This window comes from Propithecus coquereli, unplaced genomic scaffold (genome assembly GCF_000956105.1).
Source record: "Propithecus coquereli isolate 6110/MARCELLA unplaced genomic scaffold, Pcoq_1.0 Scaffold944, whole genome shotgun sequence".
Classification (NCBI taxonomy): Eukaryota; Metazoa; Chordata; class Mammalia; order Primates; family Indriidae; genus Propithecus; species Propithecus coquereli.
This window is the reverse complement of record NW_012155774.1, coordinates 287,842-305,182: the sequence shown is the minus strand read 5'-3', so window position 1 is coordinate 305,182 and position 17,341 is coordinate 287,842. Positions and strand designations below refer to the sequence as shown.

The 17,341-nt window shown below is 57.3% G+C and overlaps 1 protein-coding gene across 1 annotated transcript in view; it reads left to right on the top strand.

Moving 5' to 3' along the window:
• The window catches only part of PKP1 (plakophilin 1), a 47,251-nt gene that overhangs the window by 14,374 nt on the left and 15,536 nt on the right, over positions 1–17,341 (top strand). The window contains exon 4 of the mRNA XM_012664961.1: positions 14,030–14,421. Within this exon, the coding sequence (XP_012520415.1) occupies positions 14,030–14,421 (392 nt within the window). The remainder of the gene's footprint in view (positions 1–14,029; positions 14,422–17,341) is intronic.

The following is a 17,341-nucleotide window of genomic DNA, read 5'->3' as shown; positions in this document are numbered from 1 at the left end:
GCTCCTGAGAGCGCACGAAGGATGTTTCCTACACATACTCGTAATCACTCCGTCAGCCGGCTTGTATTGAGCAACTGCGGGGCGCGGCAGGGAGCGGGCGCTGCAGACACACGGCCGAAAACAGTCCGCCTTTGCCCTCAGTGAACCTGCGGTCGCCCTGGGAGAAGCGCAGAGGTCGACAGACGGACAGACAGACAGACAGAATACAGGCATTCGTTTCTGCACTGGGGTATCACACCACCCCTGCCAGTGCTCAGAATGTTTCTAGAGCCTCTAGAAATGTTAGAACCGTCTTCAGTGTCTTTTTAGGAGCCAGATTTAAAAGCCAGTATCATCTTTTGTCGTCACGACCTGTGTTTGACCAAAAAGCGGTATTACTCACTTTGAGCATCTCACTCCTCAGATTTGGCTCCAATTGTAAACAGCAAACCTCAAACAACAGAGCTTTGTCACCATGGTGTACCTATTTTATTTAAATATGTAAAGAATCTGCAGGCGATTCCAAAAAGAAAGTTCTAAGAATGTTTAAAAAGCTGTGGTTTCACCTCATAGTTTCAATTTATATTTTATATCAGCAATAGCCTTATAATTTTTAAAGAATCATGCTATTTATAATCTATGATCACTTATCAATTAAGAAGAGTAAATGTAGAGAGTCTTGTCATAAAATAAAACTTAGACTCAGTGTGACCTGAAAAAAACGTCAAGGGGCTTAAGGTAAAGGACTGTGGTCCCAAGGAAGTCGCTGGCCCAGGCGACCCTGCCCCCGCCGGCCACCCCAGCCTCCTCCGCCCTCAGAAACAAGGATCGCAGGTGGCCAGCTTTGGCGCTCAGGGTCCCATGGTCTTCCTCAGGGAGAGGAAGGAGCCCGCGAGGCAAAGGACGGGGCAGTTTTTAGCCCCGCTGCCCGATCTCCCCAGTGGGCGGGGTCAGCTCCGCGGTTCCAGCTCTCAGAGCAGAATCACGGACTAATCGCATGAGGACACTCAGGCCCAGAGAGGAGAAATTACTCATCCAAAGCCACAGCTGGTTGATGCCGTAGCAGACTAGATCCCTGACCTCCTGACTCCTAACCTAGCAGAGTTTCGTTTTCATTACCACAGACATTTGCACCTTTTGTGATGGCCATTTTGCGTGTCTGCAATCTCAGTATTTTAACTCTATAATCGTGTCCTAGGCACTTGCAAGAGACCCACGAGTTCTAATCCCTTCCCTTCCTCCCTCCCTCTGCCCTCCAGCCAGGTCTGCTCTCTCCCAGGGGGTCGGCCCAGCTCAACAGGGGCAGGAGAGGGGCCGTGATTTTCCTTCCTAGACTCGAGCCGGGTTCACTCGGCTATGAGCATTAGCGGGGGTCGGGTAGGGTTAGTGGGTACAATACGACAAAATACAATATTTGGGACACACTTAAAAGCTATTAATTGTTTATATGAAGTTCAGCTATAACTGCATGGCCTGTAGACGTATTTGTTAGACCTGGCAACCCTGGGTCAGGGTCTCCTTGCTCGTTCCTGTAACAAAACGAGACCCCTTTCCGTGCTCCTCTCCCAGGTAGGGAGCCAAGCAGAATTACTCCCGGCTGTGCATTTCTGGTGAGAAAGAGGAGGGGTTTCTTTTGGCCCCTCTTAGTTGCCCTCACGATGGGTCACGCAAATACTTCGCCTGGGTCGGCTGAGACCAGGAAGAGGGGAGCTGGAGCCATCGGAAGGCACAGCCCTTCTCCAACGCCGAAAATAGGCTTTTATCACACGGGTTTGTCCTAGATGAAGCGGAGGCAAGCGGACAGTTTCGATTTCCAGGGAATGCTTCTGGATTAAGATGACAAGCCCCTTTTCTACCAACTCCAGCTCTAAAGGTTTTCCTATTTTCAAATCAAGAAGCACGCCCTGAGCCTTCACTTCTTCTGGGAGTGGAACGTTCTTCGGCCGTGGGTGGGACATCCTGCTCGGATGCCACCTTCGAGGAGAGAACCCACGTACCACTATCCGCCGGGAGGTCTGGAGCAGGGCGTGCCGTGGTGACGCCACGACGAATCACACGGCCACGCTCGGTTACACCCAGCCCAGCACCCCGAGAGTGACAGCCCCCAGGAGTGCGAGGAGGGAGAATTCTGGCTCTGTCTTGGCTTTGTCCTGTTCATTGGCCCCATTTCTCCACTTTAACTCGCGACTCACTAGCGAATTTTTCTCCCAGCCCCTTCCCGGCCGTCCTTGCCTAACCGATAGGTCGGTGTGTGATGACGCTGTCATGACAGAGTCCTGCGGACAACGTGCTAGGGACCCCCACCCTGAGGAGGCCTGATCCCACCCACCCTAGGCCCAAAGCAGCCTGGCTGAGCCTCTGTCACAGATGCGGGGACTGTGCGGGGACTTGATGCAGAAGCATCAAGCTTCGGCAGGGGCCAGGAAATCTGGGCGCAGTGCTCCCCGGGTCGGCGGCTCACCCGCTGTCAGAGTTAGCCATGCTGATGGAGGGTCCACAAGGACGGAGCCGCGGGCCAGGTACAGCAGAGGGGTGCCAGAGAGAAGCGGAGGACGCTTGCCCTGGGAGCGGCAGAGAGAGACGGTCCTCAGCAGTCCACAGTCAACAGAGCCCATGCCCAGAGCAGCCTGGGGCGGAGGAGCAAGCCCTGGGCATTGGCCAGGAACCTCAGGTCTGCACCCCGGCTCTGCCGACCAGCTGTGTGACTAGTCAGATTCCTAGTCTCGCTGACCCTCGGCGTGGCCATCTCTGAAATGGGAGGAAATTCCTGTCTCAAAGGGCAGTAGGAGGTTTATGGATATGACGTGTCAGATCAGCAGAGCTGGCCTGGATTCAGTCTCAGCTGGGCTGCTACACGCTGAGGAAGGACCTAGAGTGGCCTTTGCCTCTCTAGACCTTGGCTTTCTTAACTATGGAGCAGGGCCATTGGACTAGATCCTCACCAAGGACCCATTTAGGGTTCTGTGTGGCTTGAGCGCTGACTCTGAGTGGCTAAAGGGCCCTGTAGCCACAGCCTGCGTGGTGGTCTCCCCAGGGGCAGTGCCGGCTCCTCCAGCCCAGACCTCCGCTGCAGGCCTAGAGGTGGATGAAGACTTCTGTACTTTCTCCCTACTTTCCTCTGAGCAGCTGCAGCACCAGCAAAACAGCAGTTAATTAACCCTTGCCACAGGATGGAGAGGTGGTAGGACTTCATTTACTTTAGCTTTACAGAGGGGGAAACTGAGGCATAGCAGGTCGATCTACTGAGTAACCCCCCTGTCGTAAGACTCAGACCTGACTCGCTCTCCCCAGACCCTGTTTCTCAGCTCTGAGTGCTGCTTTCCAGAGGTGTGCGGCGGGTCCCTTTGGCAGCGTGCCTTTCCTGTCTTTTCTTGAAAGGTGCGGGCGAGGGGAAGGCAGAGCAGACCACAGGCTCCCGCTCCAGGCAGCCACGTATCCTGCTCCAGGAGGGAGCAATTGATGTGTTTGCCAACTCAGTGTCCCTGCTGCCAGCTCGTGACTCACCCCTGCCCAGCCCTGGGAGAAAGGAGGGTCCTACAAGGGCCCCAGGCTCTCGCCCAACAAGAAGAGGCAAGGCTCCTACTTGCCAAGGGACAGAATGTGCCTCCCAGAGAGAATGGAGGCGAGTGAGTGAGAGCCGCTGGGCGGCTCCGAGGGCGCCCCTCCCTGTGGGAGGTAGCAGCCGAGCATGTGACACGTTTGCACAGACAAATCGCTGCTACTGGGACGCTCCCCACGTTCATGGGGGAGAAGCCTATGGCACATGTCTACGTCTGGGGTGTTCCCTGGGGATGGGCCTCTTGTATAAGCCATGGTCCATCAGAGTGGCTCTGCTTTCCATGTAAGAAGCTTCTGTCACCCTTAGGGTTGGAGTCAAACTCAGGGAGCTTCCTTTCTGGTTTTCTTTTCCCCCCATGGCTGACTCTAACCTTTTAGAGCGACGTGAGGCCCCTTGTCCTGGCTGAGGCCTGGGTAAGCCAGGAAAGCCTCTTTGCAGTCCAGCGAGGATGTGGAGAAAAGGAAGAAGCACGGTGTGGGGGCCAGCCCCCCGTCACTGCCCAGGGCACTCTTGCTGGGACTCTCTGCCTGCTGGACCTCGGGCGTATCACCCACAAGACTAGGTGGTTGCTCAGACCGTCTCCTTATAGCCCTGACGCTCGTGTGCTGTGTCTTTCCTTGGAGGGGTGCTGCTGCGTCAGCACCGTGGGCTTGCAAAGGGAGGAGGACGTGGTTCCAGCAAATAAATGCCAGTGCTGTCCTCCAAGGGCGAGCCCCAGGCGGAGGAGGCTGGGATGGGCCCCTGCGGGAGCTGAGCTCCGAGCTGGTGTGAAAGGAGAGAGGGCCACCCTCGGGGCAGAGGAGAGGCCCCTCGCCGGGGGCTGTGGTCTGAGAGTACCTTTCTGACTGTTCACAAAGAACAGGCCTCACCCCAAGGAGGGCAGCTGGTTTTGCGTTGCCAGCTCCAAAGATCTCGTAGGCCTCCCTGGCCCTCTGCAGCCAATTCCTGAGGGTTGCAAACTCATGATGCCCCTCGGAGCGGAGCAAGCACGCTGGCCCACCCTGTCTTCCTGCCCCAGACCCAGGAGAGAGCAGAACCTCACCAGTCACTGTCCTGGCAGTGCGGACTCTTGTAGGGGAGAGGGGGAGGCCAGGGCAATGTGGTCAGAATGTCACCGCCCAGGGACTCAGTGTGACAGCCACATGGCTTGTGGACGGCATCAGGCTTTGCCAGCCCCAGATACGGTCGGCAGCCAGCCCTTCTCGGAAGAGCCACGGGAAGGAGCTCCACTCTCCCCAGAGACAGCAGAGCCCAGTGGCGCATCGTCCTTAGCTTAACAACTAGCAAGGCTTCACCAGTCATTTTCGTTCATCCTGTGCAGGGCTCTGCGTTAGGGCTGGGCTGGGAGAACTAACGCTCACGTTGACCTGGGCTCAATTTCTTCCACCCCAGTGAGATACTGTGAGACAGATAATCCTCTCGCCAAAGAGAATAGAATAGTGTCTTCTCCCAAGAAGGAAGCTTCTGGATGAGTTAGCCATTGTTCCACCCCCTTCCCCCCAACACATATTCAAAATAGAGCCTCTGAAACTTCAGAGGGAAGATTTGAAGAATTAAGGATAATTCAGCAGAAATTATTGGAGCTTTGTTTTGGGATTTGTTGAGGTTTTTTTGCTTTTTTGGATTTTTTTGGTCCTGACAAGAACGAATCTACTTGTTGGTTGAACGACTTGTTGGTTGACCAACAAGTCTTTAAAAGCCTTACACAATAGTTAAAAACAACTAACAGACAAGCGTAAGAGAGGACATAATTAAAAGCTGAATTCTGCAGCACAGGCTAACTTAAGCCTCTCCAGGCCTCAGTTTCCTAGTCTGCAAACGAAGGGTGGGAGCAGCCTTCCTCCCCAGCGTTAGTCCCAGGAGTCTGGGAGATTTGGGGACAGAGGGCTCAGGTTCCGGGTTAGCAAGCAACTGGCGGCCCGCAAGCCCGCTGCAGCCCGGCCATAGTCTCTCAGGCGTTTCTCGGATGGGAAGTACAGCGATCCTGAGCTCCTCAGCGATTTAATGATCCCTTGAATTAGGTGCATTTCGAACTTACACAGAGGGCTGTGTTTTCACTTCCAACTTGATCTCAGTCTTTGTGAGCTCGGTAGGCAAACCGGGAATTGTTATCCCGAGTTTCTTTGCAGGGAAATCAAGCTAAAGACAAATGTGTGGGCCTTCCCAGTACCCCACCGACGGATCTGGCAGAACCAAGTCCACACCCCAGTGGACCTTGAGGGGGTGTGAAGAGCGAGAGGAGGAAGGAGCCTGGAGGGCAGGGGGAGACGTGGCGGGCCTTCTCTCCTGCTGGCCAAGCCCTGGAGCCAGGAGGCAGGGATGGGGGAAAGGAACATCAAAACAAAGTCCGGGAGGTCTTCTCATGCCTTTTTTCTGGTTGGAGAGTTTTCCTTTTGTCACTCGGCTCAGTGAGACAAATGCAGCAGCATGTCCCAAGTGGGTGGAAGAGCCGTCCCCACCCTTTGCTAGGGCGAGGCCAGCTTTCTCCCCCGCGGCCCTGGCATGTCTCTACGGAGGTCTGCCTGCCCCGGGAGAGCAAGCTCAGCTGAAAAACAAAATCAGCTTGGCCGGGAGGGGACGGGGCATCTGCAGAGACACAGGTGGGGAAAGAAGCAGCTGCCGGCTCCAGACCCACAGGGCGTGCAGGGGCGAGGCCTGGGCCGGCGAAGATGGGCTGAGCCTGGCAGGAGAGGAGGCCACCTGTGACTGCAGCCCGGGTGGAATCGGACTGCCGAGCGTCAGGAGCAGCCTTGCAGGACACGTTGTAGCAGGGAAACCGAGGCTCAGAGAGCTGAGGTGACGGTCCAAAGCTCTGTAGCTAGGCAGGGAAGAGCTGAGACTGGAACCTGGTCTCCGCGCTCCTTGCCCAGGTCTCCTGGTTCCGCCGTCAGATCGTGCCGCTTTTGCCACTGCGGGCGACCCTGGTCCCACACCGCCGTCACGTGCACCCTGCTGCCGCGATGTTTGCAAAGTCATCAAACCAACCGTTATTTACTTATTTTTAATGGAACTACTTTTAAATTCCAATGTATTTATTATTTATTTATTTACTTCCTTATTTTTAGAGACAGGGTCTTGTTATGGTGCCCAGGCTGGTCTCAAAGTCCTGGGTTCAAACGATCATCTTTCCCTAGCTGAGACTAAAGGCGTGTGCCACCACACCTGGCTATTTGAATGGATTTAAGCCGAAAGGAAACTTTATATCACTAACTCACATGACAAAAAGCAGTGTCTGTGGGGCGGATTGCCCTTTCGAGCCAACCTGGAGCGAGTCCGCAGGAAATCGCCGAGCTTCCTCCACATCTGCCTACAGCCCCAGGCAGCTCTGGGGGGCCCCACGGTGCTGGGGCAGAGTGGGGTGCTCAGGGGTAACCCATGGCCTACCCCTCCATCCACCCTTCTCCTGACCCCCTGTAGAGGCCTGGAGCAGGGTGGCCCAGCGCCCTGAGCCTGAAGCAGCTTAGCAAGACTGGACTAACTGCGGGACAGTCCAGGGCTCAGCCTCAGCTACCGACCTTACCACGAGTCCCTGTTTTCTCAGCCCACATTGTATGTGCTCAGCGGTGCATGCAGAGCACAGTGTGGTTGGCGGGTACCAAACAGTCACTCTTCCGAACGCTCACTCTTGTGGTCCTAGCCAGGACGGACCAGTTGCCATGACTACAAAGTCTCCTTGACCACAGGCATCCCTTGGGACAGAGGGTTTTCCAGCCCAGGTCTTTGGGCAGTAGAATCGTGTCACACAGGGTGGGGCCACCTGGCCCAGTGGGATCTTCCTGACCCTCAGGTGTGCTCGTGCAGGGAGCTGGCCCACCACCCAGGGCTCCAGGAGTTACTGCACATCTGGATGGCCCCTTCCCTTTCCCTCCCCAGGAGGAGCTGTCACTGGGGCAGTTGAGCCAGCCTCTGCATTCGAAAGCCAGGAGCCACGACCACAGAGCACAGGGCTCCGGGAGGGCAGAAGGACCCTGCCTGCGACGTAGGTCTGAGACCATGGAAGGGAGGCGGCTGAGGGCCGGGGTTTCTGCCTCTCGGGCCCGTGACAGCTGCGTCCGAGGCGGCACTGCCCACCAGGGATTTCCCTTCCAAAGCAAACTCAGATGTCTGCACACGAAACCTTAGGTCCTTGTTCCCAAGCCCATCCTGAGAGTGTCAGAAGCTGAGAAAAACCTGCTTCTCAGGTGTGGAGGGGCAGAGGGGAAAGAGAAGCATTTCAGAAAATCTGCTTTCTCCCGCAGCGTAGCGAGCAGGCAGGTGCAGGCGCAGAAACAGGGCTGGGGCCGGGCTGGCGGAATTAGCTGTGCGTTCAGAAGGTGGACGTTATGGAGCACCCGCTCTCAGCGGGGTGCCGGGGTGCTCCAGGGCTTGTTGCCTCCCGCAGGGCCCTAGGAACCGCGTGGTCTGACTCTTGGGGGCACACTTGGAGCCTGGAGCCCAGAGGCCAAGGTGCCTTCTTCATCCCAGATTCATGGTCTCACGGAGAGAGGAGCACCTCCCACAAGACCCGCAAGCCACGGCCCAGAGTTGTACAGGGTCTTTCTGCTGGGGCTTCAGTTATCCTGATCTTTGGAAAATTTGCCCTCAGTTATTAGCAGACGTTTGTGAATACTGGCGTGATTGACGTGTGCTCACAATTTCCACTTTCCAAAGGTTGTAAGGGACCCTGACCGGGTCTCTGGCAAAGTCTACACTATCAGGATCAGCATCAAAACTTTCATTTTTTCACATTTTAAAAATTCAGGTGAAAAAACATGCCCAAGCCTGGCATCGGCTGTTTCTGGTTTCTGCTGTGCTGCTTCTCAGGAGTCGGGGAGCTGGTCCTCCCCCAGCCAGCCCCGCAGGTCACAGACATTTCGCAGGCGCCTTCCGGAGTTCACTCCTGGTGGGCACTGCTGGTCTCCGGGTACTGGTGAATTGTGGGGGCAGCTCCTCCCTGCCTTGGAGGACACCACAGTGAGGCACACCCACCTCCGCCTCCTCCAAGGAGGAGGTCTCTGTCCAGACATCAAGGCTTCTGAGCTGTGGGGCTGCTCTGCCCAAAGCAGCACGCAGGGAGGGAAAGGACAGCCAGCCCAGGGCGGGACCCCTGCGTCTCAGAGACGGAGGCATGCCCAGGGGAGACGGCATGGACACTCCTGCTGAAGTCCCATCTTTGGTGACTCAGGCTCCGCTGGCTCCCATGCTGACTCAGACTGCCGAGTAAGCAGCCACCCCGCCCCTCTGGGAGGGTTCTCCCCGCCCTGCGGCCCCAGGTGGCCCCTCCTAGGCAGCCTTGCTGAGAGAGGACTGTGCTCTCCAAATTCCTGGAGCAAGCCACATGTGCCACCTCGGGACCAGTTAGCTCTGTCCAGTCCCCCAGTCCTGACCGAAATCCCAGTAAAATGCCTGCTACACCAGGGCCCCTCGCATGGGTGCCGAATGACGAGTGGCAGGGACTGGGAGAGCGGCAAACGGACTCTGTCCTCGGGGTCCTTTCTCAGGAGAGCCCTCCCAGGCCTGGGAGGCACGAGGACTCCATGAAACTGTGTGCGCACCTTCACGAGAAGGGCGTTGGGAGATCGCGTTACTGAAGACGGCCCTGTCGAGCACCGCTGGGTGTGCCACTCGCAGGGCAGAGCGGGTGTGTCCTGCTAGGAGCCGGTTTGGCCGGCCCCGCCTTGCTGGCAGAAGCTTGGTTTCAAAATGGGCTAATAGCTGGGGACACAGACACTCTTTTCATCTTGGCCTGCCCAGCACATACCCAGCTCCCAAGGAGCCAGGCCGCTCTGTCCGGTCAGCCAGAGCTCGAGTGGAACTCTCTAGGCTCAGCCGGCCAGCTGCCATCTTCCAGGTCAAGGCAGGAAGGGAAGCATTCTGGACCGTCCTTCACAGACTGGCTCGCCCTGTCTAGGATGGCCCTGCCTTCCCGGCAGCCCACTTTGCTTAGGGTGGCTCCCCTGTGCCCTGGAGCCCGTGGGACCCAGTGCTGGTGGGCGGCCTGCATCTCCTTCCCCTGCACGCATTCTCACAGCTCCCCTTCCACTGAGCACCTGCCTGTTCCAGGCACAATAAAGGGCATCTGTGCCCTGGAGAGCGTAGGGTAATGACAGAAATCCACCTTAGCAACTACAGAACAAGCAAGACCACAGGCCACCGGGTGTGAGGGTGAATACTTCCAACTCTGGGCATTACTGGTGTCTGGAGCCAGGGCTGGGGGCTGGGTCAGAGGCTCTGTAGAGACGCCAGGTTACAGAGGAGGCCTTGGAGAAATGTGGGATTGAGAGGAGGCAGGCGAGGAAGGCTACCCAGGGTGGAGAAGAGTCTGAGCAGGAGCAGGGAGGCAGGAAATGGCTGAGGCCGTGGGGACACGAGGGCTGTGTGTGGGTGGGGAAGAGATGGCTGGACAGGCAGGTGTGGCCAGGTGGGCTCTCCAGCACAGTATGGGCCAATGAAAGCTCCGCCTGAGGAAGGTCAAGGTGGTGGCATTGCCAGGCAGGGGCCAGAGCCCCCCGGGGCTGGGTGGGGCTGGTGGGAGGCGCTGGAGTTGGCCAGCAGTGAGCTGTCACAGCCTAGGTGGTGGGGGTGCAAAGGGATAGTTGGGAAGGACTCTCAGGTGAAGGACAGAAGGACACCATCACCTCCTGACTGGTTAGTGACTGTTCTGTCCAGTGATCTTGGGCGAACAGCAGCCTCTCCAGCCTGCATGGCTCTCTCAAGGGGACGCCGGCTACCTTCAGCTCTTCGAGGCCCCGGGTCTGGGTTGTGCTGCTTCGCCTTGGTCCAGTCCCCCTCTGGTCTGCCTCCTCGCCCGCAAAGCGAGGGGCTGGCTCTGAGAGCTTCGTGGCTTACAGAGGAACAGGGAGCGAGGGAGCGTTCAGTGTGGAGTTAACCCCACACTTCTAGAATGAGGGGGAGAAGGGAGGACGGACAGGTGAGTTACAAGCCCTGCGTCATCAGCAGAAGGGGCAGCAGAGCAGGGACTGGCTGGGGGCTTCTGGCTAAAGACAGATTTCCCTGCCCCACCTTGGATCGTGGTTCCAAGTGTTGCCCCCAAGAGCCCCACTGGTCTCCCGAGTGGAGAAGCACGTCTCTCTGGGCACACCCTGGGCTTCCACCTGACCGGCCAGCCCAGCCTGCTCTCGGGTTGAGCGGTCAGCTCTGCTCCTGCGCAGTTGAGTTTCTAGCCTCTGGAATGTTCTGATCCATCCATCCCACCTGAGGCTGGAGTTTCCCAAGGAAGCATGGAATAACCAGACAAGGGGTTGTGTGTGTGTCACTGTCCTTTGTATTCAAAGAGGAGGACGCCGCCAGCAGATCGCTATCTGGCTGGGAGAGCGGCGCTGGCATCACCGCTCCGCCACCTGCGGGGGGTGCGTGTGCGCCGCCCGCGCATTCCTTTCCAGCTGCAGCTGCTCTCTCGGCACCTGGCAGACAGGATTTGGAACCGTGCGGGGGCGTCTGTGCTGGTCACGGTGACTGTGAGAGCATTGCAGGCATTTGGGGCCTGGAGGCCAGGGGCACCTCACATCCTGCAGTGCTGGGGGCACCTCACAGTGCAGAGTTGTCCTGCCTCGGGTGTGGCGGCGCCCACGCAGAGAAACACCAGGCCATCCCGTCACCGCGCCTGACTTCCCTCCGGGTGCCCCACCCCGGCGGACCCTGTGCCTCCGTCTTTCTGGGACGTATTTGGACCTGCCGTGGCCGTGGGTGAGACCAGCAGGGGACTCTGATCCCGCTCTGTGCTCCTTTCCCAGCTCATGTGCCCACCCGCGGCTCCTTTAGGTCTGGCGGGGTGATGCGAAGCCTCCTGCAGGAGCTGCTCCCTAAAGGCAGCCGGCCTGTCCCGGACCTGGGAGTCAGAGGGATGGGGATGTCCCACCGGACGCTTATGTCATGCACGTCCTAAGTGCTTTACGAACAGTTCATTGAATTCTCCCAACAACCCTATGTGTCGGGTACAATCCTAGTTTTACAGATGGAGAAACTGAGGCACATGGGGCTTAAGTAACTTGCCCAAGGCCACTCATCAGGCAACTGACAAGGCCAGGGCCGTCCTCTGCGGCACAGGTCTCAGCCCGGCGAGGAACGCACCCGGACTCCAGGCGCTGCTGCCGTTTCAGCCGTAGGGACCGCAGGCTTCAGCAAGCCACAGGCCACCCGTGCGGGCAGGGCTGGTGGCAGCCTGCCTTATCGAGCCTTGGAGGGGACCCAGGCCCCCTCGTGGTACTGGGGGAGGACAGGGTCTGGGTGAGAAGAAGCTTTCCTCCTGCTTGTCAAAGTGACGGCAAAGGGCATGGTGGTGCGAGAGGGTCACCCACAGCTGTCCTCAGCACATGCAGACGTGCAGCCCACCAGCACTGTGACACCAGGGGCTGGGTGGGGTTCCCAGGATTGGTGACGCCGCCGGGTGTGGCTGATGGGAGCCGGGAAATTCGGTCCCACAGGGGCGTCTCTGCCTTCCCGCCTCACCGGCTTCCCCGTGGCGTGGCTGGCACCGCTCCCCGTGGGCAGCCCACCCTCGCCGAGACTTGGCATGGCTGCCCGGAGCTCCTTTTCCCAGCACAGGGGAGCCGAGCCCAAAGCCTCTGTCGGGCTTAATCAGCATGATCGCATCTTCGCTGGGCCGGGGCCAGGACGAGCGTTTGGCCTTCTCAGGTGTCTGAGATGACGTCCAGGTGTGTCGTTTACTGAGAACAAGGGCGCTCCTGTTGCACTTCCATTTACGGCTCAGCGGCCTCCGCCCTGGGCAGTGCGTGGCTTTCCCTCCAAGGAGCCACCGCCACCTTCCTTCCGCCAGAGGAGAACGGAGGGCGTGGCCCTGTCAAAGCAGGGGCGGCCGAACTGCACATCTTGCCCGCGGTCTGCAAGGGGTGCGTTCCTCATCCACATGCTCAGAAACTGCCCAGCTCTTCCTCCCTCTGCCTCGTACTGTCCCACACCCACACGCCACTTCCCTTTGGGGTAGGCTGGTTTGACCCAGTTTGGGGAGGAAAATTACACCTGCCCGAGTGCACAGCTGGCTGTGCGGGAGAAGGGGACGGGCAGGCCACTGCCAAGGCTAACAGTCTGTGGCTTCTGAGTTTCACGTGCCGCTTCTGACCGGCAGCTTGACACTCTGTCTTTCTGGGAGCTCGGACCACGGAGGCTCCTGCTCTCCACGGCTCCCTGCGGGTGTGAAGGGGACCCAGCCCCTCCCAGCCTTGTGTGGCTATGTCTGGTGCCGAGAAGTACCCAGTTGTCGGAGGACCTGCCCTACACACAGACACACTCACACACACACACACACACACTCACACACTCACACACTCACGGGCACACACACACTCTCTCTCTCTCACGGAGGGGGACAGGCAGGTTCCAGGCTGCTGGGTTTGGCCCTGGCTCATCCCAGCAAAGGTGAGTCCCAAGTCAGCACCTGTGCGGAGACATTTGATCAGGCCCCGTGCTGATCCTCCAGTCTGAGAACAAGTCCCAGCAGGCCAGACCCACCAGCGTGAGTTCCTGGGAACGTCCTCCGCGGACAGGTCTGTTCCAGAGCTAATTCCCACAGTCTCCAGCCTTGGGGCTCCTCCTGGGAGCTGACTCCCGGCTGGGCTCTCGCAGAGCCCCGGGGGCGGGGGGGCTCGCTGTCCATTGTATGTTTTCCTGTTGGGCTGAGCCTCTGCCCAGCTTCTCCCACTGCCAGCCCGACAGCAAAGCGCTGGAGTGGCGAAGAGCTTCCATGTGCCCCGTGGGCCCCTAGCTGACAGTCCCTTGTAAAAGGGCCCAGGGAGCAGGAGTCTCATCCCTCTTCGGCCTTTGAGGGTTACCATTTGCTTCTTGCCCTGGCAGAGGGGAGGCAAGGTGAAGAGTTCAGCAGAAAAGAATAGTAGAAAACAGTCCTGGCCAGCATAGAAGTTTCCATGTGCTGAGCACAAGTGACCAAGGAAGGCTGGCTGTGTCAGAGCTGCTGGCACCTGGGCATGGCACGGGCTATCGGGGCGAGGGCGTGCAGACCTTGCAGACACAGGCTCAGGCCCAGGTTCCACCGTTGCCTCGCGGAGCAGCTACTGGAAGTCCCCTCTTCTCTCTGGGCCTGCAACTCACTCCCCTCCAGGGCTGTGCCTATGTGGGACCAGGTCAGTGGCTGTCAAACTTTTCTGACCACATCCCACAGTGAGAAACACATCTTACGTTGCAATCTAGTACCCACGCACTGTTCCACAGAACGATTCGTTTCTTTCCTACCTGCTTCTCAGTCTGATATTTTATATTCCAGGATTAGTTATTCTATTCTATTATTTGAAACGATGGTCGCAGTCTGCTAAATTGATTTCATGATCCATCATGGGTCACAGCCTACAGTTTGAAGAGTAATAGATCAGATGATGGCTAAGGTTCCTTCCACTCCAGACATTCTGGATTCCATGAGCTTTATGATGGGGCCGAGGGAGGGATGTAGCTCGGGACCGGCTGGACTCAGGATCCCTGCTCAGGAACCTTGACCGAGCCTTTGTCCCTTTCCCCGGCCAGATCTACAACGGGACCCTCAAGCGGGAGCCTGACAACAGGCGCTTCAGCTCCTACAGCCAGATGGAGAACTGGAGCCGCCACTATCCCCGGGGCAGCTATAACACCACCGGTGCGGGCAGTGACATCTGCTTCATGCAGAAAATCAAGGCGAGCCGCAGCGAGCCCGACCTCTACTGTGACCCGAGGGGCACCCTGCGCAAGGGCACACTGCAGAAGGGCCACAAGACCACCCAGAACCGCTACAGCTTCTACAGCACCTGCAGCGGTCAGAAGGCTGTCAAGAAGTACCCGGTGCGCCCACCCTCCTGCGCCTCCAAGCAGGACCCAGTGTATGTCCCGCCCATCTCCTGCAACAAGGACCTGTCCTTTGGCCACTCCAGGGCCAGTTCCAAGTGAGTGCTTCTAGGCTGAGTGGGGGGCCGGGTGGGGGCCACTAGCCTGGGTGTGCTCTGCAAGGGGCTCCTAGGATGGCAGGAGAGACACAGCCTCGCCACGGGGAGGCCCTGGCCTGGTGGGCCCCTGACCTCAGGGAGCTCTCGGGGTGAAGGGGAGATGGAACCAGAATGGAGGTTGTACAGGCCGCGGGTTATGGATGAAGGGAGGCTAATTAGGCCAGTGGTTCTCAAAAATGTGTCCCCCTGACGAGCAACATCAGCATCACCTGGGGATTTGTTAAAAATGCTTATTCTTGGGCGCCACCCAGACCTGCTAACTCAGAGACACTGGGAGAAGGTCCCGGTGTCTTAACAAGCCCCCTGGGTGATTGTGATTCACGCTAGCATTTGAGAACCTCCAATCTTAGGCATGTCAATTTCTATCCATGTTCTGAAAGAGCAAAGGAACATGCCTTGGTGTTGACAGCAGGGGTAGAATGGGTTACAGGTTCTAAGACAGGTAACTCCAAAGAATGAATAGGACAAACAGACATAAAACAGAGGGACACGATCTAGTGCTAAGGAACAGAAAACAACTCCTATACATAAAGGGTGAAGGGCCATTGCCCCGTAGGAAGAACAGAGACCGAATGGGGTGTCCCGTAAGGAGCCCTAGGGACTTGGATGTCACGAGTGACATTGCGCCTGCCCTTCAGGGCTCAGAGTGCCGTGAACTTTTGCACTGTCCTTCATCACCACCTAACGATCACTGTTACTCATCGATTTAGCAAACACTTACTGAGCATCTGCTACATGCCCGGCTCTGTGGTGAGTGCAGGGACACAGCCCTGAGGACAGGCCAGAGCTGTTCTGGAGCTGCGCAATTACCTGCTTTCCTAGCACCCAGGAGCACTGCATTCTCCGTCCTTAATCCTCACAATCCCTTCTAGCCAGGTGCCGGTATTCCTGAGGAGGAAACAAGGCCCAGAGATGTTAAAATGTTAAGTAGCTCGTCCAAGGCCACACAGCTGCCTCTACATCCTGCGCTTCTTCCTGCTGGTTCCGCATCGTTCTGAAAATAAGCAGAACCCCATTAAGGAGCCAGCCCTCTCCTAACTACTGAAAGGCTATAAGGTGCATTTGGGGTGATTGGAGAGGGGCGAGGAAACCCCTCTTCTCCGGAGACTGATCCGGGCAGCGTCTGGCCCTGGTTTATTGCCCCAACCAGAGGCCCTGAGTGGAGGGTCTAGGTAAGATACAGAGGGGATGAGTGACAAGCCATTTGGAAGTGACATTTGACTGACAGATGCAGGGTGACATTCTCTCAATGCAGGGCAGGGGTACTACTAGTCCAGTGCCAGAGAGCTCTGCCCCTTGGGTGATTTTTCTAGAAATGAAGTTGGGCTGTCATACCTCAAACCGTGCATATTTACTGAGCACCTGGTGTTGAGAACGCGAATGCAGTACAAACGAGGAGAGAGCTCACTCTGTAAGTGTGGACGAGCATCTAGTGGAGTAGAGCTGGGTGCCACAGAAGGGCCCTCCCCTGCCCTGGGACAACTCTCCATCACTGCTGGGAACCAGGACAGTCAGTCACCAGCCTGTGACTCAACACTGTGGGAGCCGGAAAGGATCCTACAAGAGAGGTTCCCTTCAGATGTGCCTGAGATCTGGTCAGGGGACCCTTGTTAAGGGACTCAGAATGTGCAAGAGGACACAGTGGAGCCAGATGATTAGGCTAAAGCATATGAAGTTTCTGGTTTTGTGGCTCAAAAAGGGCTATCAGCCAGTTCGCATGGTCCAACCTAATGCATGCCCTCGGATGCCAGTCTAAGCAGTTTGAACCTGGACCTGCAGTATGGAGACGCCACTGATGGTTTCTGAGCCGGGGAGCAGCACAGTCAGCAGGGTTTTAGGACCACTTATTGGGTAAAAGGATATAAATCGTTGGGTGGGGGAGCTTGGAAAAGAGGGTCTATTGCTGCCAATCAGTCATGAGCATGATCATCATCAGTAGGAAAGTGGGGGCCACGAGGATGGGAAGAAGAGGTGGATGTGAGAGTTTTTGTGTAAGAAGAGCCAGCTGGACATGCAGATGGATGGATGGATGGATGGATGGATGGGTAGATGGGTAGATGGATGCATGGGTGGATGGATGGATGGGTGAGTGGGTGGATGGATGGATGGGTGGATGGGTAGATGGATGGGTGGATGATGGATGATGGATGTGTGGATGGATGGATGGGTGGATGGATGTGTGAATGGATGGATGGGTGGATGGGTGGATGGATGGATGGGTGGATGGATGGATGGATGGATGGGTGGAATGGATGGATGGGTGGATGGGTGGATGGATGGATGGGTGGATGGATGGATGGATGGATGGGTGGATGGATGGGTGGATGGATGTGTGGATGGATGGATGTGTGGATGGATGTGTGGATGGATGGATGGGTGGATGGATGGATGGGTGGACGGATGGGTGGATGGATGGATGGATGGATTTGTGGATGGATAGATGGGTGGATGGATGGGTGGGCTCATGGCCGCAGTCTTTCATTTTCCCAATACTGGGCACAAACCTGAGAGATGGAAGGGTGAGTGGGGAGCTTCCCCACAGGGAACAGGGTGGAGTGTTTCCTCAGTGCAGAGATAACCTGCCTGACTGGACACTAACCATGACCGGAGCCTCACAGAGCCAGTGTTCTCACAGTGGAAAGCCCAGTGGATGTGCGTCTGCCTCCGCTGAAGGAGCTGAGCTGTTCTAAGGGTGTTCTCCAAGTGGGCCTGGGCCTGCCATGTTCTGACTCTCTGGAGGGCAGAGGAGGCTGTGGCAGCTCGGGGGTGCAAGGAGGAATTCCGAGCCCCCTCTCCAGGGCTCCCAGCCCTCCCTGTAACCCATGCCCACTGCCCGTTCCCCACAGGATCTGCAGTGAGG